A 26,981-nucleotide genomic window follows, 5' to 3' on the forward strand; every position below is an offset into this window, starting at 1 on the left:
CGAGCGTCTGATTCGCCGGTAACACAGGAAAACGCTGCGAATGGCTGTTCACATTGAACAGCTAATCACAGCGATCGCCGACGGGGGGGCGGCATCGCCGCCCCCCCGGGCATGCAGGGACATGTCTGCTGTCAGGGACAGCAGACATCGTCCCTCTGTCACTGCGTCTCTAGACGCAGTGGCACTTTGAAGTCATGACGTATATATACGTCATGTGTCGGGAAGTACATCCCGGCCATGACGTATATATACGTCAAATGTCGGGAAGGGGTTAATAAATTAATATTTGGACGCATTATCACACAGTGGCTAAAACAGTATCTGTACAATTGCTGGTAATCGTGACAGCCTAGCAATACATGATAAGTGATCTTCAGTCAACATTAAAATCAATCAGTACACCTCAAGTTATCCATACAATCCAATTTATGTTTTTATATAGGATTGCTGAAACAGATATTGTACAATAGCAAAACTTGTTTTTCTTTTAAACCCAATAAAATTTGAATTTAAAGATATACTGTATGTATTACCTCAGATATGATGGTATTTGATTCCTTTATTTCACATTCAATATCTGAAAGAAAATAATATAAGAAAGTATTCTATGTATTCAGATATCATGATCTGAGCATAGTTTTTTTAAACCCATCACCATGTGACATATTAAAAAGAAAATGATCACAGACTTGCCTATTAAAAGCTAAGGCCCCTCCTTATTAAGTACATTTATCAAAAGATTATGCAGAAACTGCATCATTTTATGATAAATTTGAAGCAAATGTGCAGACCTTGGCCATCGCACAAGCGCCCCATATGTTTTATCAACAACCATCAATAGATTGGCAATTATGCAGCGCCTTCAGTGGCAAAAACATTGGTCATATAAATGGCTGCAAACCTTGTATGGTCAATGACCATCACTACCGCCGGGATGTAACTAACAGCAAAAGCAGTTATCAAACTGACGCCTTAAATTTGATTCCCACCACAGCCCTGACTGTGTGGAGTTTGTATATTGTGCTTTTCCTCTGGGTACTCTGGCTCCTAAAATATATACATAAACTCTAGGGGTACATTTACTAAGATGGGGGTTGTATTGAAGATGGAAAGTTGACCATAGCAACCAATCGGATAGATCTATTATTTTCTAGAAGGCAATAGAAGCTTAAATGCTGGTGAAAAAAACTGTGAATACCACCCTATATGTATAGTAGTAATCAGTGCTATTTTTGTAGAAAAATAGGTTCAGGAACTCTAAGAAGGAGCAGAGTGGGCGGAGACGTGGGATGAGCTTTTGTGGGGGTGGGGCTTCAAACAGTGTATATAGATTTATTTGTACTTTTTTTTTGTCAACAGGGAGGTGGGAAGGTAGAGGACTTGTCATGGAGCACATGCAATCTGGTCCCAATCCCGACTGATCAGACTTGCAGCATGTCTGATCAGAGGGCCAATCCTCCAACCCTCGGGACCGTGTATTGCATGATTGTGTGCACACGATCTGCATGCAATCCGTCATACAACCTGTTGAGATTGTACAGTTGGGTACAATCTCATTCAGGTGTATGGCCATCTTAAGGGAGGAGACAGACAGCACAATGGCCCAAAGCAGAGGTTCACTTACAGCCTGGTAAGTGCAGTCATGTCACCAAGGTGTGGGCTCTGCTATACAGGCAGGGTGTATGGGGGGACATGAGCTACACAGGCAGGGTGCATGTGGGGACATGAGCTATACAGTCTCCTATATAACATGCAGTGGTGAGGATTTGCCGATGGCCATCCCTAATCAAGACCTGCCGCACAGCGCCTCCCAATGCCCGGAGCTGCGCCGCTCAAACACAGGCAAGGAGGGGAAGGTAGAAGACTCCTATAGCCACTGCAGCTCGCAGCAGGGGTTTGACCGAGAGCCGAGCCACGGCCCGCATCCTCCTTGACCAGTAGGCCCAGGCAGACGCGGTTACATAACGGAAGGAGGCCACACCCAGCAACATTCGGCAATCCACGGGGTCACTGTCCTACTCCATCAGCTCTGTAGCCACACAAGCACACATTTTGCTGTCCAAACGATGCCTACTATCTCTATAAATCACTATCAGATTTCCATACCATAGTTTACGCTATTTCAGTAAAAGGACAGAATCAGTCATTGCCCTTAAAAATACATCTATTGTAGTCTATATGATTATATCATAACAAATACAGATTCCTAAATTACAAAGGTGATTACCCTGTAAGGGTGGATCAAATCCAAGACCCCCAAGCATGATACTGTTACTATTCCACAAGCCAGGTAAATAGCGTTGCTTCTCGGCTCTGAGTTCCGCCATCTTTTGATCGCGCTGCCTGTGTAAATGAATTGGAGATCTTGCAATTAGTGCATGAACACACAATCAATTTCATATAAAGTGAACCCAGTCCTCTGATGAACTCCTTATCACCACAACACACGTACGTACGCACACACACACACTGAAATGCACAACAGAAAACAATAAGGACTTAAATATCTAACGGTTTTCCCTTGTACAGAAAATTTGAATTAAAACAAAGTACAAATGTTCTGTACAACCACAGCCTGTGGATGCAATATAAAATATAAAACCTTTTAGCTGCAGCTAATGAGGTGTTCTCATCATATTAGTAAAGCTGGGTATACATAATATCACTCCAGCTATAGGATCAATTGTTCATTAAAATCAGAATGACAGTAGTCAATCAGTGGCGTGACTAGATACTGTATGTACAATTGTAAAGCGCAACGGAATATGCTGCGCTATATAAGAAACTGTAAATAAATAAATATGACATAGCCTTCAAATAATCATTCTAGTGTTTGCTATGTTGTCAAAAGCCAATTCATATAAAGATTTGTTATACTTCCGTAGTATACAAATAGGCTTCTGATGGAGAGGTCATGGATGAGCTCTTGCTTTCAGTGGTTTGGATTCTGCACATTTATTGGCCTCACCCTCAGGCTCATGAAGAAACTGATACACATACATGACAGAGAAGGCTCTAGTCAGAAAGTACAGGTTGTGCTGCACTGGAAGTAGTGGTGTGCTAAATACCATTCATAATACATCAGCATTTCAAACACACAAATTGTATTAGTGCACTCTGAGGTCACCAGAATTCTGTTCTATATACCTAGGCCACTAGTATGTTCCCTGTATTTTATAATAGTAATTTCAGTAATAGTCCATGTATTCTGTAGAGGCCACTGTAACTATAATTCTCTGCATTGGTACAGAGGTCACAAATTTTGCAGCATTGCCTGTGGACCAGAATAAGGTCCATATTCCACAGCGCTTCCCAGATAATATCATAAGAGCACACACATTCATACTAGGCTTAGCAAGCACAGAGGGAATATACAAACTTCACAAACTTAGGGCCATGGTGGGAATTGAACTCATGACCTCAGTGCTGTGAGGCAGTAATACTAACCATTACACCGTCTGTGCTGGCTGCCCTATATAAGTGCAATCTCAGGTCACCAGAACTCTGTTAGTTTGTGAATATTATATTTTTTTCATTAAGTTTATAAAGGAGAAAGACTCCTTTTTGTTGGGTCACTCTTTATATGAAACAATTGTGTTTGGCTTAGTAGTAAATTGTTTTTATGTGTGGTCTAATCTGCAGGGCTGTACACTGATGAGGACAGACGTGGGTGAAGCAAAGAGTATATTTATATGGTACAGGTACTTTAATATACTCTGTGCTTCACCCACGCCTGTCCTTATCAGTAATAAATATATGTAATACACATGTAATAAATATACCAACCTCTTCTGCTCATCTTGCTTCTTCTTTAAGGCGATAATTGCTTGTTCTTCTTCTTCAGAATTACTGTTGTATAGATGGAAAAGTACTTTTAGGTAGTCCAGATCCTGCAAATAGGAACAGAACATAGTGGAATAGGTCATGCAGCACATGCTCTTTCCAATGAGGAGAATGGGTTTGCAGAGCAGGATGGCAGCGTTTTTCGAAGGAACATTAGCTTATGGTTGCAGCAACCTATGAGGGGAGCCCAGTGGAGTGTGGGTGATCCCTGCTAAGTATGGAGTAGTCACACCAGAGCTTGTTTTTGAGAAGAGCAAAAATTAGATTTCATTTTGTGCAACAAGAGCACTAAGGGCCTTATTCTAGTTCACTCTTTCTGACAAAATCCTTCTTAGATGGACAAAACCATGTGCACTGCAGGTGGGGCAGATGTATCTTGTGAGAAAGAATTACATTTGGATGGGGTCTTAGATTAGATCTTCAAAGTGAGATCTATATTGCAGTGTAAAAATAAAGCAGCCAGTATTTACCCTGCACAGAAACAAAATAACTCACCCAAATCTAATTCTCTCTGCACATTTTACATCTGCCCCCCCCTGCAGTGCACATGGTTTTGTCCATCTAAGAAGGATTTTGTCAGAAAGAGTGAACCAGAATAAGGCCCTAAGTTTGTAAAGTTAGAGGGGATGCAGTCAAAATCCGAAGGTCAAAATCCCGACAGGGTCAAAATCCTGAATGGGTCATAATACCGACAAGGACAAAATCCCGACAAGGTCAAAATCCCAACATTTAAAATCCCGACAAAGACAAAATCCCGACATGGTCAAAATACCGACATATAGAATGTACAGGTGAAACAGTCAACATGACTTTGTGTCGACAGGTCGCCATGTTTTTTTTTCACTGTGTTTTTGACCCGACATGTGCCGACAGGCGGTATTTCATGCCCTACCATCCACTAGGGCATGGTGGGAGAATAAAATAGTATGCCGAGCGCATCGCGGCACCGTGCCCGAAGCATCACGAGCGAAGAGGGGCTGCGGTTCACTGTGTCGACATTCGGTTAAAAAAACTGTGAAAAAACCCATGTCGACCTCGCAACCTGTCGACACAAAGTCATGTTGACTGTTTCACCTGTACATGCTAAATGTCTGTATTTTGACCTTGTCGGGATTTTAAATGTCGGGATTTTGTCCTTATCGGTATTATGACCCATTCGGGATTTTGACCCTGTCGAGATTTTGACCGTCGGGATTTCATACCGAATCCAGTGAGAGAGCAGTGATTAGGGGTCAAAAATAACAGTCATGATTTGTGGGAGACAGCGTGATAGTCATTAGATGTTATGTCGTTATTTATTAACAAACAAAACCAGGTTATTTTTGCTTTTAAACTAATTACCACTTGAAATCTAATTACCATCTCACCGGAAACATGCAGACTCTATAAATCATGGACTATTACATATGGCCTTAGATGTACTATGAGGACTACCTAGGTATACTTAAAAAGAAGAGAGACGGTAGTCCACAGAGAGTGGGCAGCCGTTCGCAGACAAGGATTCCTTTTTGGAGGCACACTTTTGATTTGTTGAGAATAATGTATAGTGAATGAGTTAAAACTTAACTTTTAATTCCAATTAGTCTAAAATAGTAATAACTCTAGTAAGTCATATGAAGCAAAATTAGCCATGTAGAGTTAAACTATAAAGAAATATTTAGCATATTTTCATGTGAACAAAACGATGGCCATTAACAAACAAAACCAGGTTATTTTTGCTTTTAAACTAATTACCACTTGAAATCTAATTACCATCACCGGAAACATGCAGACTCTATAAATCATGGACTATTACATATGGCCTTAGATGTACTATGAGGACTACCTAGGTATACCAGTGAAAAACTGAGGTATTTCCAGGTGTCTGTTTTACATGTAGCAAATTTCAAAAAGTGAGATCCTCTGGTTTATTAATATGAAGGTGATATACCTGTGTAGATATTGATTTCATATAGTCATTAGTGTTCACTGCAGACTTCTTCCAAATGAACCAGGATTTACAATCTCTTGAGGCTTCTTTGTCAACAGGTATTTGTTGCACAAAACTTATTACCCAAAAGGAAAATATAAAGAGAGACATGATTAGCAGGGGTAAAGTAAAGTATTGGCACCACCTCCACACTAATAGGGGTTCCCCGATTTTTAACAACCAGCCCCAGGCTCCAGGTCCGGGGCTGGTTCCAAAAATACGGGGGACAAAATTACTAGGGGTCCCACGTATTTTAAGAACCAGCCCCAGGCTCAACCAGCCAGCAGGGTAATGCCACAGCCGGGGGGAGACTTTTTATACAAGTCCCCCCAGCCAAAGCATTAACCCTCTGACCAGTCAGCCTGGCCAGGGGCCCTGGGGGAGTGAGGACCCCCCAATAAAGCCCCCCCCCCTCCAGGACTTACTTGACCAGGCTGAAGCCTGGTGCTGTCCTCGATGCCCCTGGGCGGTGGGCATCAAGCTGATTGTGTGTAAAAAAATAGAAAAAAACTATTGTTTTTAACTGTGGAACTATGAGTCCCAGCAAGCCTACCCTGCAAGCTGGGACTTGAAGAACCACAAGTCCCAGCCTGCGGGACATTAAAGGGCCCACTGGGTCTTGTAGTTCCACAGTTACAAAAATAGTTAAATAAACACACACTGACACACCAGAAAAATGAAACTTTAATACATACATTACACATATACTGATACTTACCTATCTTGATCCTGTCGGTAGGTCCCTGGGTCCCTGGCTCCAGTGTACGGGGTCGGTGTCTGGTCCGAAGAAATATATGGTGGACCTGTAGAAGGAAATCCTACTCACCCAGGTCCTCCATGGAAGTTCTTTTATTGGCTGCTCAGCGGCCAATCAGAAGCGCCGCTGAGCGGCCAATAGAATCATTCTCATGAGAGGCGCGGAAGATGAAACATCTCTGCGCCTCTCAGTCCGCTGCGGGGAGCTGCCAGAGTGACCTGCAGCTTGAAGGACCTGGAAGAAGAACTGGACTATGGCGCCGCCTCCACCCTCCTCCCCTCCGGGTTTCTTATTGAAGTCCCCGGCGCCGGCTTATGACAAGCCGGCTGCCGGGGCCAGGGACTCGGCGGACGCAGGTCCGGGCAGCCGCTGATTGACAGTGCAGCGGCGCTGCCTGGACCCAGGGAGGTCGTGGTGTTTTTTTTTTTTTTTAAGGGAGCGCTCCCCATAAAAACTTGCCCAGTGGGGAGCGCTCTCAAAGGAAAAACCCACCAGTGAAGGGGTTAATTGGTTCCACGACTACCATCAACGGTGGGGAACCATCTGGTTCTCCTCCATCGATGGTAATGTATTTGACATCAGTCATAGACCATCAAATGCTTTGTCCATTCGATGGTCATCCCTACAAATAGGAATTATATCCCACAACCAGTATTTTGCAGCTACTGGCGGACCTGAGGAGAACTCATATGCAATTCTAAACCACGGCATCGGGTGAAACGGTCGTTGCGGCACACCGATTTAGCTGGCATTTCCCATTTCCATCCTACACAAAGGCATCCTTGATTATTCATAACATAAGTCCCCTTACAATCTTGTTTTCATTCCAGGGTTCGATTGACCCTACTCCCGATTGAACATCCCCACACTACAGCCGAAATGTGCGTACACACCTATACAATTTTACTTGCGATGTTCGATCTCCTCCCGTCCAAACTATCACAAAAAACGGTAGTATGCACTTTGTTCCTATATGGGCCCATTCGGTCGGATTAATATAAAACTGCACATAAGATTTGAATGACTGAGGAAGATTACTGTTATCGATTGTACCACATGAGCTGGGACAGCGTACACACCTATACAATGCAATGGCCATTCGTCCGAGGTCGAAAGAACGGACAGACAATTGTATAGATGTGTACTCAGCTTTAAAGTAAACATTGGTTCAAAGTAATCTTTTCAATTGTGTATGAAAAGCTAAAAATAATTTTTTAAATTACATTTTATTTTATTCATCTTTACAAAACAACGATGATCAGATCTATCTTTTTTTTAAGTACTAATATTAGTTAGCCTGATGAATCTATCTGAAACTAAGGCCCTTATTCAGATCTGATCACAGTACAAATTTGTTCTCAAAATGGGCACCATTTTGCACTACAGGTGAGGCAGATGTAACATGTGCAGAGAGTTAAAATTGTGTGGGGTGTGTTTAAACTGAAATCTATATTGCAGTGTAAAAATAATGCAGACAGTATGTACCCTGCACAGAAACCAAATCCATACACATATGGGTTAATCCCCTAATCTTCCAAGTTAGGACAGGTAAATATAAAAAAAAGTGGATCAATATACTTCACGCCTCGTAGCTTCTCATCAATGATGTGTAACACACTAGTTCAACATGAACAAGAGAACACTGGTTTCTCAGCTTCCCAGGACATATCCAGTAATTTTCCTGGTAGTTGTTTATTGAAAATGTTTGTTTTTACAGAATTCAGAATGTGGTTTAATAAATTGGTAGGAATGTACAAGTATAAATCGGTGTACTTTATAAAGCAGCATAAGTAAGAAAAAGGTTACATTTGTAGTCTAAGAAAACTTTATGTCCTTCGTGTCATTTGTAAAGTGACAAGTGTAAAGGAGTCCTATGTATAACCATTTGTTTATATACTTGCGTTTTAAGGGGTGTACACACGGTGCGATTCCTTTTCTATTCAATCGGATCGTACGGTGCCATGTACACATTCGATTTAAACCATATAGTACAGATCTGTACTAGATAGTTTTGCCTGCACAGGCTATTTTTCTATTCAATTTCCATGCCGACGGACCGTGTATCGGGATCGAATCGAATGCGTTCAATTTCGATTCAATTTTGCTTATATAAGGAAAATCAAATAGAAAATTTCACTACATTGAACTGTGTGTACACCCTAGTGACCTTATGAAGACAAAATATATTTTTTATTTTATTTTATATAATTTTACTAAATTGTGGAGCATACAAACAGAAAATAATAGCAACAATAGAAAACAGACATGTGTACAATGTCAATGAGCAGTACAGAGCTCTTATTTTATTATCTTATACACATTTTATCTGGAAGCAAACCAATCATGGGTCAGAATCCGTGAGCTCTACGAAGAATCATACCTGCAATGTATGTGTTGTATACTGTATATGCACCTGACTGAGGGCCTTATTTTGGTTCACTCTTTCTGACAAAATACTTCTTAGATGGACAAAACCATGTGCACTGCAGGGGGGCAGATGTAACATGTGCAGAGAGAATTAGATTTTGGTGAGTAATTTTGTTTCTGTGCAGGGAAAATACTGGCTGCTCTATTTTTACACTTCAATATAGATCTCACTTTGAAATAAAACCCCACCCAAATCTAACTCTCTCTGCACATTTTGCATATGCTCCCCTGCAGTGCACATGGTTTTGTCCATCTAAGAAGGATTTTGTCAGAAAGAGTGAACCAAAATAAGGCCCTGAGGTAGTGTCAGTAAATATGCAACTTTCTGACATCAGTGCCATAATGGAGTATGGTAATTCCCCCAAGTAAGATCCTGGCTTACCTTTCACATTTGTCGCTGGGTATAAGCGAGTCCAGCTCCTTGTTGATCACACGCTGATTGGTTTTCTTGGTCAACGTTGATGAAGCAGTGCACATGGAGAAATCCAACTTTGCAGCATAGGGCTCATTTTCTAAATCCTGCAATCATGGAAACAAAACACATTGGGGCAGATGTATTAAGCTTTAACAAGAGATAAATGCAAGGGTGATAAGGAGAGATAAACGTCCAGCCAATCACCTGCTAACTGCCATGTTACACATTGTGTTTGAAAAAAGTCAGTAAGGAGCTGATTGGCTGGATGTTTATCTCTCCTTATCACACTGGCATTTATCTCTTGTTAAGGCTTAATACATCTGCCCCATTATATGAACCTGGCACCTAAACAAGCAGTGGTCTAGGTATGGAAGAAGTGGTATGTGATACTTGCTTTTATTATAAAGGACAAACAGCATTTTGTTGTGGGTACAATCATACGTGTAGGAAATTCGCTGCATGGCTTCTAGGTAAAGCAGTTTGGTGTAATAATGGTTCATATTTGTATACAGAAAACTAGAATATAAGTTAGAATGCTCTTGTACTGCACATACATGACACATTGCTTATACTGGTTGTCTTACCTGGTCAAACTTCAGATGATCTGTTGAAATATTCTTAATGAGCTCTGTATAAACTTCTTCTAGTTCCTGTCCAACATACAAGTTTCTGTCTAATTTATTCACTGTAGCAGCATCAATCTGTAACGAAAATGGGTTTTATCCTCTCATACTTCAAAGTTCGGGCATCCCCTTTTACATTTGTTGGGGTAATTAAAGATTATGTTGGAACATTGGACATATTTACCACCACTAATAGCCTGCTTAGGTAGCAGGATGGTGGAAGTGTCTGCTCTGCAGCAACAGATCTTAGCAGTAATTATACTGTCCAGGTATCCCAGCCATTGGACAATTTTAAGGAAGGCAAAGTGGACTTAGCAACATTTCTAATTAATATGAATAGGTCATGCTGTACCTGATTGGCTGAATGCAGCACCTGCTCATCCCACTACTAGGCCCTTATCACAGAGTTGCAATACCTGGGAAATTCCAGTCCCTATTTGCAACTTGTCCAGGCATGGATAACTGAACCACAGAAATATGGGTGCACTCCAGTGTAGTCCAGATACTTTGAGTTACAAACAAGGATAATTTTCCTTTCTGATCATTAGGAGTGTTAGCCACTTTGTTTAAGAATCAGGGATAAGGATGTGTGTGAATTGGACTAGGACAACCATATAGCAGGAGTCTTTTCTGGTCTACAACAGTGAACAGAGAACTCTGTCTTTACTGTATTTTCAATGAGAACGGGGACATTTCTATGTATCAGCGGAATAACCATCTGGGGTGCTAGGTGTCCCTGGTCCCATGGGCCATTGTTCACTGACCGATTCTCCAATGTGGCTACCTGTGGTTCATGTCTCCCAATACTCATCCAGCTTCTCTATATTTCCAGTGATACAGTACTGTATATTAAATTATGTAAATTTACGGACTTCCCAAACATATTACCAAAATGATGGTGTAGCCAAGAGGGGAGAGCTACATGCAGAGGGGCCCACTGCACATGCCACCGTCATCCCTTAAAACACGCCTGAGCCCCAATCCACTACAGCGAGGCATTGCATACCGTACCTCGCATGCGATACCCAACCATTCAAGGAGGGCAGGATCGCATACGATCTTATTCCTGGCTGCGAGATCCGATGGATTCTTGGTGCAGAAGTGACGGTCTCTAACACCAATATAACCACAAATCGGAGGGTAAACACATGCGATTTGGGCACTAGTGGATGGGGGCCTTAAGCATACATAGATGCATAGGTACAGATTCTATTGCCACCTCTTGGAATTGCAAAGATGAATCTGCAATCATAAAAGCTACTTTCCTATACAGTTATATACACAACATATTTAAACACCATTAGTTCTTAAATAATTACCAAATAACTGGTAAATATTTAAGATCTAATTAAATATCCACCTACTAATTGTTAACTCAATACCACAACCGAGAGTATAACATTTGACTTACTTTCAAAATAATTGATTAAATAAGTTAAAATGATAAGTGTACATGACATTTAGAAAATACGCGAGGAACTAAAATGTTAGTCGAACAACGTAGCTACCATAAATGTTCCAGTGTAATACTTACCTCTGATGTAAAATCATTGTACACAGGAGGATATTTAGGAATGTCAGTTATATCGGTGTATATCCTGTCAGAGGCCTGTGCATCTGCTTTCCTCGCTAGTGGCCTGTTAGGTATTTGCACATCAATTGTGAAAGCTTGAGGATGACAATTGGTTTCAGTCTTCTGGGGTTCCTTATGTTCTTTATGTTGTTCCGATTTCTTGTTTAAATCCTGGGGTGGATACACATAGTTTATTGAAGGAAAATGTCATGTCATTTAAAAATGTTTAAGATTATTTTATTATGATGATTGATATATTTAGTAAATTGTCACTTACTCCTACCAGGGCCTGATTCTGAGTCAGACACAGTGGCGACTGAGTCTTTTGCACAGATGTCTCCTTTTGCCGCTAGCCGATGTTCTTCATACTGAGACTCCCACTTGCAGCAGTGGTGCGAATCTGTCTCTTTGGACCACCCTGAAACGCATCAGTGGAACCTGTACTAGCCCTACAGTGGAACCTCTACTAGTTTCTACTTCTGTTGTGAGTGGTTCTGTGTCTTTAAATGCAGCCCCTATTAACGACAGCCCATGCCTAGTCACCCCCTGTTTCCTCCTAATAATGACCACTGAAATCCACACACCCAGCAGGAAACGCCACATTATTCAGGTAGTTCTCCACACCTCTAAAAGAGTTGGCAGATCTCCTGCATCTCTCACAGATGGAGAGAAAAATCACTGGCAGTCGCTGCGCCGCGGGGCTAAATGATGACAATTGTGTCATTTTAACCCCTCACTCTCCACACAGACTGATAGATTGATAATGTGAGAGCCCAGCCCCAACCCCTGAACTACCCAGCAGCTTCTCCTCTCTGGGCATCTCCCGGAAAGGAGAAAAGAATAGTAAGTATGCTCTAAATGAGGAGTTATATGTGGGAAAATGAAACAAATATAATTTTCTTCTGATAAAGAAACAACCACACAGAGAACCAAAAGGTATGAGAGTAAACATAAACAATTCCCTGACTAATAAACCGTTGTTACATGTAGTGTTATCTACCTGTAATAAAGCTTCCAGTTTCTGACGTTTAGCAACATTCCTGTGTCCAGGACCTAGAGCTCTTATTAAGGGAGGAATCTCCTCATCCGGATACTGTATTTCTCCTTCATGAGACTTTGGCAATGTGGATTCTTGCATTAACCTTAAATACATAAATATAGGATTAAGCATGGTCATCTGAACCTACAGACCTCCTACTGTAATCTCTGACTCTTACAGCGCTGTACCTGCTGTGGTGAGGAGGCAACGACACCTGCATCTATCTAAATCAATAGCTGCAGGTGTTGGAATGGTTAATGTCACTGACCATTAATACACTGTCCCCACATATCATTATTCTATCTTGTAGATAGCAGCGCCGAAATAGACATGAATGCATTGAGCACACTATTCATGCCGAGGAAGACAGCATTGAATAGGGCCCCACAGCCATCTCCCCCGTTGGGAGATGGCTGCGGGAGATTGAATATCCCCCCTTAGTGTTACCGCTTCAGTGATACTGTCACATACAAAGTCACGACTGCCAAGCAGGGCCAGTTTAACAATTCAGAGCATTGCATTACATGTCCCCGCTGCCATGTGCCAAGTATAACCCTGACTTTGACAAGTGCTACCAGACAAGGCATTGAGGAGGGAAATGTTGTTAACATCATAAATAATGACTGGGATGGTTTTTGAATGTGTTTTAGTCTATTTAAAGCATTGTAATCCAAATTATGGAGAAAACCCATTTATAGAAAAGCAGATCCCTTTAAAGGCAGAGTAACTAAATATAGTGTGCGTATGTATTGAAGTTTGTTTAAATCGGGGGTGGTGGGGGAAACCAAGCACCATATGGAGCCTTCTACAACACTAGTCTTCTGACACATTTTACATACATTAAACTGAAGTTAAAATACCTTCTGAGGTCATCTGATACCGGATCGTCTTTCACATCCACTGTGTCATATGTACCCGTAACCTCTGGGCATTCAGCAGCGTATTGGTTAAATGTTATCCTCAATTCATCAGCCAGCAGGTCCCCGGTCCTCAGGTTAGGGCAGGACACACACTTCTACTTTGATATAAATTACAGTATCTTGTCAAACCAAAGTCTGTAATTGTTACAGTATTAAAATTAATTCCTAGCTTATTTATTGTATATTGGTGCCCCGACCGGGCGCCTTCATGCCCTCATGCGCTGGCCTACCGCTGGAAATTTCATACAGTATGTGCTGAATGTTATTTGTAATGCTGCACACGAATATTACATTTATATTAACCCCTTACCGACGCAGCCTGTTTTTGCCTTCCTGACAGAGGCCTTTTTTTCAAATCTGACATGTATCACTTAAGTGGGGATAACTTTTTTTTGCTTTTACTTATCCCAGTGATTTTGAGATTGTTTTCTCGTGACACATTGTACTTTAAGTTAGTCGTAAATTTTGGTCGATACAGTTTTTTTTTTTTTGTGAAAAATACCAAAATGTCATAAAAAAATTGAACATTTTGCAATTTGCAAAATGTTAAATTTTCTGCTTGTGAGACAAATAATCATACCACTCAAAATAGTTCATAACTAACATAGACCATATGTAAACTTTATGTTTCATTCATTGTTTCAACTTTCTTTTATTTTTTTTGGACACTAGGGGGCAGCAGAGTCAAAATTATATACATAACACAGTAAACGCTGCAATTGGCTGTTCACATTTGAACAGCCAATTGCAACGATCGCCGATCGGGGGGGGGGCATCGCTGCCCCCCCTGGGCAATGAGGGAAGATGTCTGCTGTCAGGGACAGCAGACATCGTCCCTCTGTCACCGCATCTCTAGACGCGGTGACACTTTAAAGTCATGACGTACATTTACGTCATGTGTCGGGAAGTACATCCCGACCATGACGTAAATGTACGTCAAATGTCGGGAAGGGGTTAATGTCCAGGAAATGCATCACTTTCATTTTGTTTTTATTGTAATGTTGTCTTGTTTTTCACAAAAAGAAACTGCCAAAAATGTAATAAAAATGAAACTGAATAAAAAAAATTAAAAAAGAGGGCACATCACCCTATGCATAGGCAAAAAAAACCTACTGCCAGTGCAGCACACACTACACATGGGCACATAGCCTACTGCAGATGCACCACATCGACAGCAAAATGTAAGGGCTCCACACACTACACAGAGGCAAAAAGCCAATGCAGGGGTACCACACCCTACGCATAGGAAAAAGCCCACTGCAGCTGCACCGCACCCAACGCATAAGCAAAAATCCCACTGCAGGGGAACATCACCATATATATATAGACAAAAATCCCACTGCAGGGGCACATCACCTTATACATAGGCAAAAAGCCAATGCAGGGTACCACACCCTACGCATAGGCAGAAGCCCACTGCAGCTGCACCACACCCTATTCATAGCAAAAATCCCACTGCAGGAGCACATCACCATATGTATAGACAAAAATCCCACTGCAGGGGCACATCACCTTATGCATAGGCAAAAAGCCCACTGCAGATGCACCACATCCACAGCCCACTGTAGGGGCACCGCACACTACACATAGGCAAAAAGCCAATGCAGGGTTACCACACCCTACGCATAGGCAAAAGCCCACTGCAGCTGCACCATACCCAACGCATAAGCAAAAAGCCCACTGCAGCTGCACTGCACCCAAAGCATAAGCAAAAAAACACTGCAGGGGCACCACACCCTATGCATATGCACACAGTCCTACCAATAGGCAAAAAGCCCACAGCAGTAGTACCTCACTCTATGAATAGGCAAAATGCGCATGACCTGTTCGCGAAACAGCTTTCTGTGAACATACATGTGTGTCTTATTTAGAATAGAAGAAAAACAACCTTGATGCGTGTCTGCTTAGTATGACTGGATTCTTCCTTTATTTCCTGATCTCCATCGTGTATGAATGGACATGGGGTAGTTACTGCTTCACCTGTGTGGGGAAACAATAGGACAGCCTATCTTATCACCTGTTCTGCTTTTTACACTGACTTATTGTCATAGGTTAGAAGCATTTGCTGAAAGGGGAGATACATTGCAAAGTATTTACTAGCACCCAGAGCAGTCAGGTCAGATCTGGACTGGTGTGATTAGGTGTATGTCCCTGCCTCCACAGGTAGTTCTTAATTGCAGGCCTGATTCAAAGACAGGCACATCAGCTACAGATGCTTTGTTCTAGTAGGCAGGGGCTGTACTAATATATGCTAATACACAGGAGGCTTCTTGTGTAACCTGACGTTTCCTGGCAGTCACTGGCTTTAGAATGCCCTAAAAATGGGGTCAACATGCCCGTTTTCTAAAGCACTTACAACTCCGCTCCCATTACCAAACAGTCGCACTATTTCATGGGGAGGGGGCTGCTACAGTTGTGGCACAGAGACAGATCTGTAAATGTGTGGTACAGATGCTGTGCATGTGCAGATTCACACACATTGGAGATATACATTAACCATCGGGTGTGTGTGCATCTCTGAACTCGGCTTTACATTACTGAATTCCTGCCTTTTTTTCCAGGCAGTGCAATGCAGTGCTGGGGATCCCAGCACTGCATTTCACAGGCATGTCTATAGTATATAAATTTTTCATACAATAAACACATGAAACGTATATTTTGACACAAAACAAACTACTTGTATATATAGGTTTTATAAACCAAATACCATTAGAAATGTTTGGTATACTCACAGCACATATTATTTATAGACCCACTATGGTCTTCTCGTCTGGGAACCAACAGGAGAACTCTCTCTAAATCCAGTCCTTTTATGTTTTCAATCTGTGAAGATTTGAAAAAGATTTTGTTGTAGGTAAAATGTTGTGAACACTAACCACTGTATCTATATACGGATGTCCACCAATGCATGTATAAATTATTTACAAAGATGAGGCATGTGTTTGCTCTGCACTCATATTTATACATATGTCAAATGTCTAACTATTACATGTCCATTAATTATATCTACCATAGGTAATAAGGGTGAGATTTAATAGGATGAGAGATTCAGAAAGTGACAGTTTTTTTAAAGCAGCAATCATTTACACTGCAAAATCAAACTGGTTTTGCAGTGTAAATGATTGCCGCTTTAAAAAAACTGGCGATTTCTTACCAAATCTCTCACTTTCTGAATCTCTCATCCTATTAAATCTCACCCTAAATTTCTACACCGGTCGTTATTAGACATGACTGTAAGATGCAGATGTAAAATTTTTAAACTGGACTAATCGAGGGGATGAGACCTGATGTATTTGTCATATGAAATTAAGCAATGGAACGTTTGGTACTTCCTCATCTTTGCGCCACCGCTTACGCTACAGAACTTACATAGCATCATTGTCACCTTGCAAGCTCGCTTGGCTCAACACGACTTTACTAAAGGTGATACATGGTGGCAAGGATACAGGAGGGTGGCGTGGTGGTGCCGAAGCACGGCCAGGGAAGCAAGCCCGCGAGGGGACAATGGTGCTGCTATTTCCGTAGCGGCTAACATAACTGGAGTAAGCGGTGGCCACAAAGATGAGGAAGTACTGAATGTTTTCCTAATACAGTAAAGGTCCATACACCGGGCGATTTTTCTTAGCGTGTATGGACAACAAGGATGTTGAAAATCACTGGGCTAAAATACGCTCAGTATACACACACTGAGGGGGATATTCAATCTCTGGCGAGCACCTCCCATCGGGGAGATGCCCGCCGGGCCCTATTCAATGCTGTCTTCCCAGACAGCATTGAGCAGGGTATCTCGGCAGAACGAGCCCGACATCACTAGCTGTCGGGCTCGTTCTGCCAAGAACAGCCGGGAAGTGACGAGCTGCCGGCTGCAGCTCGCCTCTTCCCGGCCGCAACTCGCGGCCACGCCCCCTTTTCGCTCCCCGGCAGGCGGGACATTGAATCCCGCCTGCGTGTTCTCGGTCGAGCTGACCGAGAACGGGACTGGGTCACGGCGGTTGAGCAAGCTCGACTGCCGTGACCCTGACATTGAATACCCCCCTGAGTGTTTTTCGCAGGTTTTAGCTTTTTCCATGGAGAGGACAACTTTCAGTAGCAGGACGCTATGGAAAGCCGTCTACTCAATCGTTCATCTGCTGGTAATACAAGTAGAAGAGCGGCCATCGTTGCCCCGTACACTCGGGGCGGCTTTCGAGCTGAAAGTCAACGGTTGTGTATAGGCTTTAACCCATAGCAACCAAGCAGTTTATTCCTTTTCCGATAAGACAAACTACTGGGCTGATCCATGTATGTCTTTTGCTGATTAATTCCTAAGGGTAACCTGACACCATATTAGGGAATCATCTGCAAGAAGTTCATACATATTAAATAAAACAATGCATTTTACAAACATATTGGAATGTCATGTTAATAAGGGGTAGATTTATTAAGCTTGGTGAAGTGATAAAGTGTCTTGTTTTTATCACTGGCCAACCATTAATTATATCTACCATAGGTAATAAGGGTGAGATTTAATAGGATGAGAGATTCAGAAAGTGACAGTTTTTTTAAAGCAGCAATCATTTACACTGCAAAATCAAACTGGTTTTGCAGTGTAAATGATTGCCGCTTTAAAAAAACTGGCGATTTCTTACCAAATCTCTCACTTTCTGAATCTCTCATCCTATTAAATCTCACCCTAAATTTCTACACCGGTCGTTATTAGACATGACTGTAAGATGCAGATGTAACATTTTTAAACTGGACTAATCGAGGGGATGAGACCTGATGTATTTGTCATATGAAATTAAGCAATGGAACGTTTGGTACTTCCTCATCTTTGCGCCACCGCTTACGCTACAGAACTTACATAGCATCATTGTCACCTTGCAAGCTCGCTTGGCTCAACACGACTTTACTAAAGGTGATACATGGTGGCAAGGATACAGGAGGGTGGCGTGGTGGTGCCGAAGCACGGCCAGGGAAGCAAGCCCGCGAGGGGACAATGGTGCTGCTATTTCCGTAGCGGCTAACATAACTGGAGTAAGCGGTGGCCACAAAGATGAGGAAGTACTGAATGTTTTCCTAATACAGTAAAGGTCCATACACCGGGCGATTTTTCTTAGCGTGTATGGACAACAAGGATGTTGAAAATCACTGGGCTAAAATACGCTCAGTATACACACACTGAGGGGGATATTCAATCTCTGGCGAGCACCTCCCATCGGGGAGATGCCCGCCGGGCCCTATTCAATGCTGTCTTCCCAGACAGCATTGAGCAGGGTATCTCGGCAGAACGAGCCCGACATCACTAGCTGTCGGGCTCGTTCTGCCAAGAACAGCCGGGAAGTGACGAGCTGCCGGCTGCAGCTCGCCTCTTCCCGGCCGCAACTCGCGGCCACGCCCCCTTTTCGCTCCCCGGCAGGCGGGACATTGAATCCCGCCTGCGTGTTCTCGGTCGAGCTGACCGAGAACGGGACTGGGTCACGGCGGTTGAGCAAGCTCGACTGCCGTGACCCTGACATTGAATACCCCCCTGAGTGTTTTTCGCAGGTTTTAGCTTTTTCCATGGAGAGGACAACTTTCAGTAGCAGGACGCTATGGAAAGCCGTCTACTCAATCGTTCATCTGCTGGTAATACAAGTAGAAGAGCGGCCATCGTTGCCCCGTACACTCGGGGCGGCTTTCGAGCTGAAAGTCAACGGTTGTGTATAGGCTTTAACCCATAGCAACCAAGCAGTTTATTCCTTTTCCGATAAGACAAACTACTGGGCTGATCCATGTATGTCTTTTGCTGATTAATTCCTAAGGGTAACCTGACACCATATTAGGGAATCATCTGCAAGAAGTTCATACATATTAAATAAAACAATGCATTTTACAAACATATTGGAATGTCATGTTAATAAGGGGTAGATTTATTAAGCTTGGTGAAGTGATAAAGTGTCTTGTTTTTATCACTGGCCAATCAGCTCCTACCTGTCATTTTTCAAACCAAGCCTGTAACTTCACAGTTAGGCGCTGATTGGCCAATGATAAAAACCAGATCCTTTGTCACTACACCGAGCTTAATAAATCTGCCCCTGAATTTCTTCATATTTGCATTATATCTATGTCACAATTACCTGCACCAGTTCTGTCTCTCTTTGGACTCTTTGCACCGCTATGTGTGGCCTGCCCAACCTTAAGAAGTATGTCATAGTAAACTTTGGCCTATGGGTTTTATATTGGGGCGTCTTCTCCTCAATGTGCTCCGCAGTCACGTCATTAGGGTCATCATGTGATAGTTCTTTACCATCTAACTCCTTAATCTCAGCAATAAGATGGTGTCTGACTGAAAACACATTAAAACTAAAAAATAAAATCTCAGTTAGAGTTTCTGCATAAAAGGTGAATGTTGTACACATGCATCAGGCTCGTTATAATCAGATCACTATCTTAATAACCGCAATTTAAAATTACAATTGAGAACTTGGTTTATTCCTAAAAATGCTACATGCTGGTAGACCCTCCATTATAACACTTGGACATGTCTACGTTTTTCCGGGCAATCACAGAAAACGTCAGGTTACCACCCACAAACGACGGCTTCCTATCAGTCAAGTTGTGAGGGGATTGCGGACAAAATAATCGCTGATTTCTGTCACTGTTTGGCCGCGCGCATCTGGGCTATGATCCATACACATGCGCAATCATTCCATAATCAATCGCCTTGTGAATTAGCACCAAGGCGATCAGCTGTAAATAAGCCATTAAAAAAAACAGCATACTGTGTGTCCAGCTGCTATAAGTCACAATCAATGTGTCCAGAGGGTAAACATAATGGCCTGCGACTTGCCTGCAAGTTTCCAATGAGTATGGATGATGTTTTAAAGAGAGTTTTACCTTTTAAATGAGTGCAAATTTAAAACATCGGCCAGACTCGCCAGGGTCTCGCCAATGGCTGTAAGTCACAGGCTATTACATTTAACCCCTACAAGGTCAATCCATTGCCTCAAATTACTACTCATATGTAGTAGCTGACTCTGCACTAACACAAATAACTCTGGAGCACTCCAATTACAGAGTATGATCTGATACAATAGGTACCCCCCACCCCTACAGGAGCACCCATTCTCAAAAATGCCCCACATTATATGTGGGAGCTTGTTAAGCAGAGGAAGAGGATATCCGTGCTCTGGCTCTGCTATGTCAGGCAGGCCGTATAACATGGGGCTGTGACATTAAGCCCAGCATCATACTCCCAGGACACACAGGTGCAGGTATATACACTATTGCAATGATACAATCTTTGGCCAAAGTCTTGTGCTGAGAAGTACTTTTTAATTTCCGCAGATTGTCATTATTATTAATACTCTTTTATGGGGCCTAAACATGTAGCAATATGCAGGCATTTTCTGAGCAATTTTAATTTAACTACATTGCTGAGAAAATGGCCCCACATTGCTGTGTGTGTGTGTAGGGGACATAGCGATAGCAACGCGCGGCCCCATGTGATGCTCCCAGCGATTAATATCCTGCTAGCTGGTTATTAGTTGGTCGGGGCCAGTGTTCTCACTGGAGAACACTGGCCCTGACAGATCGCTCAGCACACATCACTGTGCAGCGCTGTGTGCTGAGCGATCTGGCATCACTCAGAACACTCCTCTACACACTTTGCTATGTGTGTAGGCCCAATTAGAATTCTTTCCCTTAGAGATGTGAGGAAAATATATGTGGTTTATTGTTGTGACTTACAATTTGGAACAATCAAGTAACAGCTGTGCTTTGTAACGTGTGAGACTGGCCTCCTCGGAAAACACGGCATGTGGTTTATTCCGATCCATTTTGTGCACGTAGAACATAAACAAGTGCTCAGAAACGATCATGATGTGGGAGATGATACGGCGGCGCAGTTGTAGCTTTTTATTCTGTGGTAATAATGTTGTGCATAGTACACTGGCAATGCTCTCACAGGCAACTTTTACCTCACTGAGAATAATTTCTTCCTATTAGAAAACAGAAAAGAACAAATCATTAAAACTGGACAAACTATCCACATACATAGCATTCAATTTAGTTTTTATCATTTGGTTAATAAATGTTGCTTAGTAATCTGATCAGTCGCATACTGATATTGCAGTATATGTTATAGCCACTGCCTACAATTAATGGCCTGATTCTGCATCAGACTCAGTGGCGATGATGAAGGCTGTAGACTAAAGTGATGTGTTCATTTGCAAATGATTCTGAACTGTACTTAAGTATATGCAGAGATGGGGATTACTATAGATATTATAACTGCCACAGGAGCGGTGTAGGAACAGAGACCAGAAGTTCTGGGGGGCCCTGCTGTCATTTCAATAAGCTATATGGGCTTACAGCAGCCTGGTTATTTCCTTCCTATAGTGATCATGGAAGCAATAGCATACCCTGTTAATCGCTGTACGAGGTTTCAGAATCAGGTGCACTGTGCGATAATGTCACTGCACAGGACTCCCATTAGCATTCAGAACTGGTGAGTGTCTGATATCATTTCAGAACAATGAGGCCCACAGGTCTACAGCTAAGCCACGGCACTGGAGAATAGCGATATAACAGGACAGCATAAGAGGTGGATACGAATAGAAAGCACTGTACATACAAATATCCGTCGCACTTCTGTGGAGCCACCATGCAATGCTGACTTTCTATGTAGTCTCCTCTTCACAATCTTACAAAGAACGTCCGGAGAGACAGTGCAAGCGTCCTTCATAAATGGGGCTACGGGATGTGCATATACCTCCTCTACAAGAACGTAGAGAAGAATTACTGAAGTAATATAATCTACTCGTAAATATCCACAATTACTATGTTTTTTACATTGAAATGTAATTAGTCAACTGTTTAAACTCAACCCTTATTGCGGTAAGCTACAGTACAGTTATGGTGTGTACACACGGTACAATCCAGCATAAGGCTATGACTATATAGTCAAAATCGCATCAGGATCACATGCAGATTGCACAGGTTTTTTACCTTGCGACCCCGATGCGCCATCCCGGGACAGCACAAATCGAAACCCAGATAGACAGGGCTGCAATGACTATATAGTGGAAATCTAATGCAGATAGCATGAATTGTATGTAAATAGCACATAAGTTAGCAAAGATTGCATAGCAAGTCGAATAGCAAAGGAATCTCACCGTGTGTACACACCATTAGAATGAACTTAAATTGTTATGTTATGTTAATATGTCAATGTTTTGTTAGTTTGTTGTATATTTCAAAGATTTAATGAATCCCCCACTGAATGTGTTGCATGGTTGTATATACTACAATAAAAAAAAAAAATCCATAGAGAAAAATGGTCTGAATTCCATATAATATTGCTAACTGGGCATGTAGATTGCCCAAACTGTGTGAGTTAAGGTCAGGAACAGTTTCACTGTGTAAAAACTAGTGACCGTCAAAAAAGAGAGATTTATCCATTTCCTCTCCAACCCTGCTTATTTCCCTGTGGTTTAAAGAGGAAATATGTGAATATTTTTTCACAGCCACTGCATATGTAGAGATTTCGTGACAAGAGTACAATATTGGCACATATTAAATGCCCCCCTTAAGCTACTAGCACCTAGGATCTTTTTACAGGCCCCTATTAGCCCTATGTGATCCATAGCAGCTCTCCCCTTTCAAATAAACCTTTGCACAAGTAATTTTTAGCGCATGATGTGCCAAACATGCTAGGCTTACACATAGCAACTAGATGGAAATCTAGGTTTAGCACTTGGTGCAGCTTACAGTGTTTGCGCATATGTCATACCTGTTTGCAGGGCGCATATTTTGCTTCATTTTTAGCAACTTTTATATCTTGGATCCATGACAGTGGATGCACAGACAATAATAATCCAGCCATAATAAAAAATAAAGTCCACAAGCTTGTTAGCCCAATAAGCATAGCTTAATAAAACATCAGTTATCAAAAATACATAGTCAGCATACAATTTTTCTCTGAGGTTTACCTTTACAAAGAGTGGCATCCACTTCTTCCTTCAAGTTAACCTTGTGTTCTGAGGGATATTTCTGTTCCTGTGTAGGATCTGTAAGTAATACAATATTATGTCTCCCTCACCAGTATAGTTAACTATATTGGTCACGGCACATGTTGTCAAGTGTGTACAGAGCTTTATGCTTAATTTTCCACTAGAAGTGATGGTAATACAACCAATCCCGAGAATTTTTCGGGCTGTGCCTCAGTGCCCAGTCTGGCAAGCCCGGAAAATTCTCGGGATTGCCACTGTTTAGGGCTGGCTCCCTCCCCTCTGCCGAGCCTCCTGCACCCTCCCCTCCGGCTTTTCTATTGAAGTCCCTGGTGCCAGCTTATAACAAGCCAGCTGCTGGGGACAGTGACGAGGTGCCGGGGCGCAGGTTCGGGCAGCGGCGCTGCCCAGACCCAGGGAGGCAGTGTTTTTTTTTTTTTTTAAGAGAGTGCTCCCCATTAAAAACTTGCCCAGTGGGGAGCGCTCCAAAAACAAAACCCACCACCGTATGGACAAACAAAGCTGCTCTTTAAATAGCCAATCAAAGCTGCTTTTTCAACAGCCAATAAAAGATGCTCTTAGATTCCTCACACTTGTTGGCAGGGCAGACCTGAGAACCAGTGTGAACGGGGCAGACCCAGGAATTTCCCGGGTCTAAGGTGCAGTGTGTAGGGGGTCTGTGACCAGGGCCGGCGCCACCACTAGGAACTGGGGGGCGGTAGTTGGGAGCAGGAACACCCCCACGATTTAGGTGAGCGGCTGTCACTCCTCTCCTCTCCCCCCGAGCAACTCGGCGGCCGCCGCCGCATCATCCCCCTGCAAATGGACAGCTGGCGCAGGCTGACACCAGCGTCTCTCCCTGTGGAGTGACGTAGCGGCATCACCCCCACCGTGGTGCATCGCACCAGGCAACCCCCCCCCCCCCGTGGAGCGGCGGCCGTTCCTTATTGCATCACACACACACACCCCCCGTGCGGCGGCCGCATCGCAAGGCCCCCCCCCCCCCTTGCGGTGGCCCCATCGCAAAGTCCCCCTCCGCCAGGGGCGCTCCGGTAGCTTGCACTGGCCCTGCCTGTGAGCTGAGATGATCTGTGCACCGGCAAAAACACGGGTTTTTGCAGGGGCGGCATTGAGAACATGGTATAACTAGAAATTTTGCGCCGCCCTACCAAAAAATAATAATTTCTAACCCCCCCCCCCACACACACACACACACTACGTATAATTTTTTGTTACACATATCATTCCTGTGCCCCTCATCACAATTATCCCTCCTATGACCACCACAATTATCCCTCCTGTGCCCCCATCACATATAGCCCTCTTGTCTCTCCCATCATTATTATCCCTCCCATCAGTTATTTCTCCATAGAACATACAACTTAGAGGAGTTTCAGACCTGATGCAGGATAGGAGTCAGAGTGTCTGGCCCCCTTGATACCAATGGTGGGTGGCAGGAGCAGGTGCCCAGATACAGGGGTCGATTCAGACCCACTCGTATGAGCCCCCTCCCCAATGTTTAGGGTTTGCTCATGTGTGTTATGTGCATACCAAGAGAGCGAAGGGCTTCGGCGAGTTTCACACTCGCCGGGGTGTTCACTCCAGAGGAGGCAGACAGGGGGCTGTAGCAGAGGGAATGCGTGGCGTTGCCTGCTCAGGGTGGGCAGCTGATGATGATGATGACGTATCCTACACTGTAAAAATGGCCAAACTACTGTAAGAGGGTTATTCAGAGATGAGCACTGTTTTGCAAATTCGCTGGCCAATCGATTATTGAAAGCGTCACATGCGTACGGATCATTGAGCACATGCGCAAGGCCAAAAGTGGCAAAAAACAGAGATTACTATTTTTGTAATTCCCTGACAACTTGACTAACAAAGCTGCCGTTTGGGGGTGATAACTGGACGTTTTCTGACAGTATCAGCAAAAATGCAGGGGTGCCCAGGAGATTTCAGGGAGGGTAATGTCAGCTTCAGCCCTGTTCAGCCTGTCTCTGTCACAGAGTTGTGTCAGAGCTAGGCACACTTGCACAAACTGGAAAAATAATTTGGTGGTGACGGAGTTGCGCCTGAATTTGCAGCTGGCCCGCAATCAGCAATATTTTCGCAGACTATCACAGGGCAGGATTTCACTCTGGGTGACAACCTCCCTGTTCACAGACCTCTGGAAATTCGCACAGCAGTAATCAGGTTTCTGAATAAGTTGTGCTAGTGTCATCATCCTTATCAATGACAGAATACTGTACAAACCTTTCCTCTCAGGTATGGTATGGGGCGTCTGACTGGGGAATAAGGTGAGGGGCTGCAGGAGGTCATTGTACAGCTGATGAAGCTTTTTGGTGTCCAATTTCTCTTCTGCGACTACTGAGGTGAGTTTTCTGTCTCTCCACAGTGATCTCAAACTTCCGGAATCCTTTAGCATGCTTCTAGAACACAAGAAAATGCAACTTAATTCTATAACGGAATCTGCATATAATGCATGTACCAGTATTACAGCCCCTGCTGGCACCGAGCAGCAACCGCTACTACAGCGCTGCGTCCTCCTGTCACCAGAGCGGTGTGGTGTTCGGGGTTATATATATAAGCACATCACAGGGTAGAAGGGGCAGCACTGGTGTATGCGGCGCGGGTATATGGCTGCATGCAGCCGCTTAGCTATGTGCGGGCACTGCCTGGGTACCTACCTGCTGTACTGTGTGCGCACAGTCTATGTTGCCCAGGCCGGGCTCTGTTGCTAAGCGCCGGATAACAGTGGAGGAGTGATTGCTGAAAGCAGGAGGAGTCCGGAACGCCGGAACAGAAAGGCTCCATGCTGCGACCTATCACTCTCTCTGTGCGCGTCCCCGTCAGAGCTCGTGCGTGACTGCGTGTGACTGACCGCTGTCCCTCTCCCAGACCCTGTGCAGGGAGACGCTGCTAGACATCCTCTGTTCTCTCACTAGTCTGTTGCTTCCCTCACCTCCACCGGGCCCTGCTAATCTATTCCATTATTAATCCGTAATTCATTATAATAATACCCTGCACACACATCCCAGGGTGACCAACTCCCATCTATGGGAACTGCTGCTGGCGGGAGATACTAAAAGGAATGACAGTGGAATGACAGTGGAATGACACTGCTGATAAGGAATGCCAATTGACTATAATGGGAGAAAATGACTTTTGTATTAATATTTCTGAAATTATTGCACATATCAACTATATTTTAGGTATACTTCTTGCTAAGACCATTACACATATTTTACATGCAGAATGACGCGGAATGACGGCTTCCTCCTATGGAATGACAGCCTTTTAATTCGCCATCCTGTAGCCAAAATAGCATTAAAATAGCTCCATTATGCGATATTAAGACCCCGATGTTACGGTGATCCCCATAGCGCACGCGCTCATCCTTTTCCAAATATGTCCGCCTATACCCCTACTCTCGTAAACATGTCACGT

At 43.3% G+C, this 26,981-nt stretch overlaps 1 protein-coding gene across 3 annotated transcripts in view; it reads right to left on the bottom strand.

Annotated features, from left to right (window-relative positions):
- The window catches only part of LOC146074278 (coiled-coil domain-containing protein 87-like), a 41,978-nt gene extending 15,376 nt beyond the window's left edge, over positions 1–26,602 (bottom strand). The window contains exons 1-17 of one of the 3 annotated variants that reach the window (XM_083182199.1): positions 26,222–26,602; positions 25,788–25,960; positions 23,520–23,597; positions 22,163–22,305; positions 21,277–21,527; positions 19,665–19,890; positions 16,299–16,389; positions 15,455–15,546; positions 13,507–13,661; positions 12,608–12,749; positions 11,569–11,778; positions 9,996–10,112; positions 9,379–9,515; positions 5,774–5,888; positions 3,787–3,890; positions 2,228–2,343; positions 534–577 (exon numbers count right to left, since the gene is read on the bottom strand). In XM_083182199.1, the coding sequence (XP_083038325.1) occupies positions 534–577; positions 2,228–2,343; positions 3,787–3,890; positions 5,774–5,888; positions 9,379–9,515; positions 9,996–10,112; positions 11,569–11,778; positions 12,608–12,749; positions 13,507–13,661; positions 15,455–15,546; positions 16,299–16,389; positions 19,665–19,890; positions 21,277–21,527; positions 22,163–22,305; positions 23,520–23,597; positions 25,788–25,959 (2,193 nt within the window). In that variant the 5' untranslated portion in view covers position 25,960; positions 26,222–26,602. Of the gene's footprint in view, positions 1–533; positions 578–2,227; positions 2,344–3,786; positions 3,891–5,773; positions 5,889–9,378; positions 9,516–9,995; positions 10,113–11,568; positions 11,779–12,607; positions 12,750–13,506; positions 13,662–15,454; positions 15,547–16,298; positions 16,390–19,664; positions 19,891–21,276; positions 21,528–22,162; positions 22,306–23,519; positions 23,598–25,787; positions 25,964–26,221 lie in introns of those variants that run through there. The other 2 variants (XM_083182198.1, XM_083182200.1) reach the window with 2 other exon arrangements.
- Between the last annotated feature and the right edge of the window lie 379 nt (positions 26,603–26,981).

The sequence above is a fragment of the Crinia signifera genome, chromosome 4 (assembly GCF_055691185.1).
Source record: "Crinia signifera chromosome 4, ASM5569118v1, whole genome shotgun sequence".
Taxonomy (NCBI): Eukaryota; Metazoa; Chordata; class Amphibia; order Anura; family Myobatrachidae; genus Crinia; species Crinia signifera.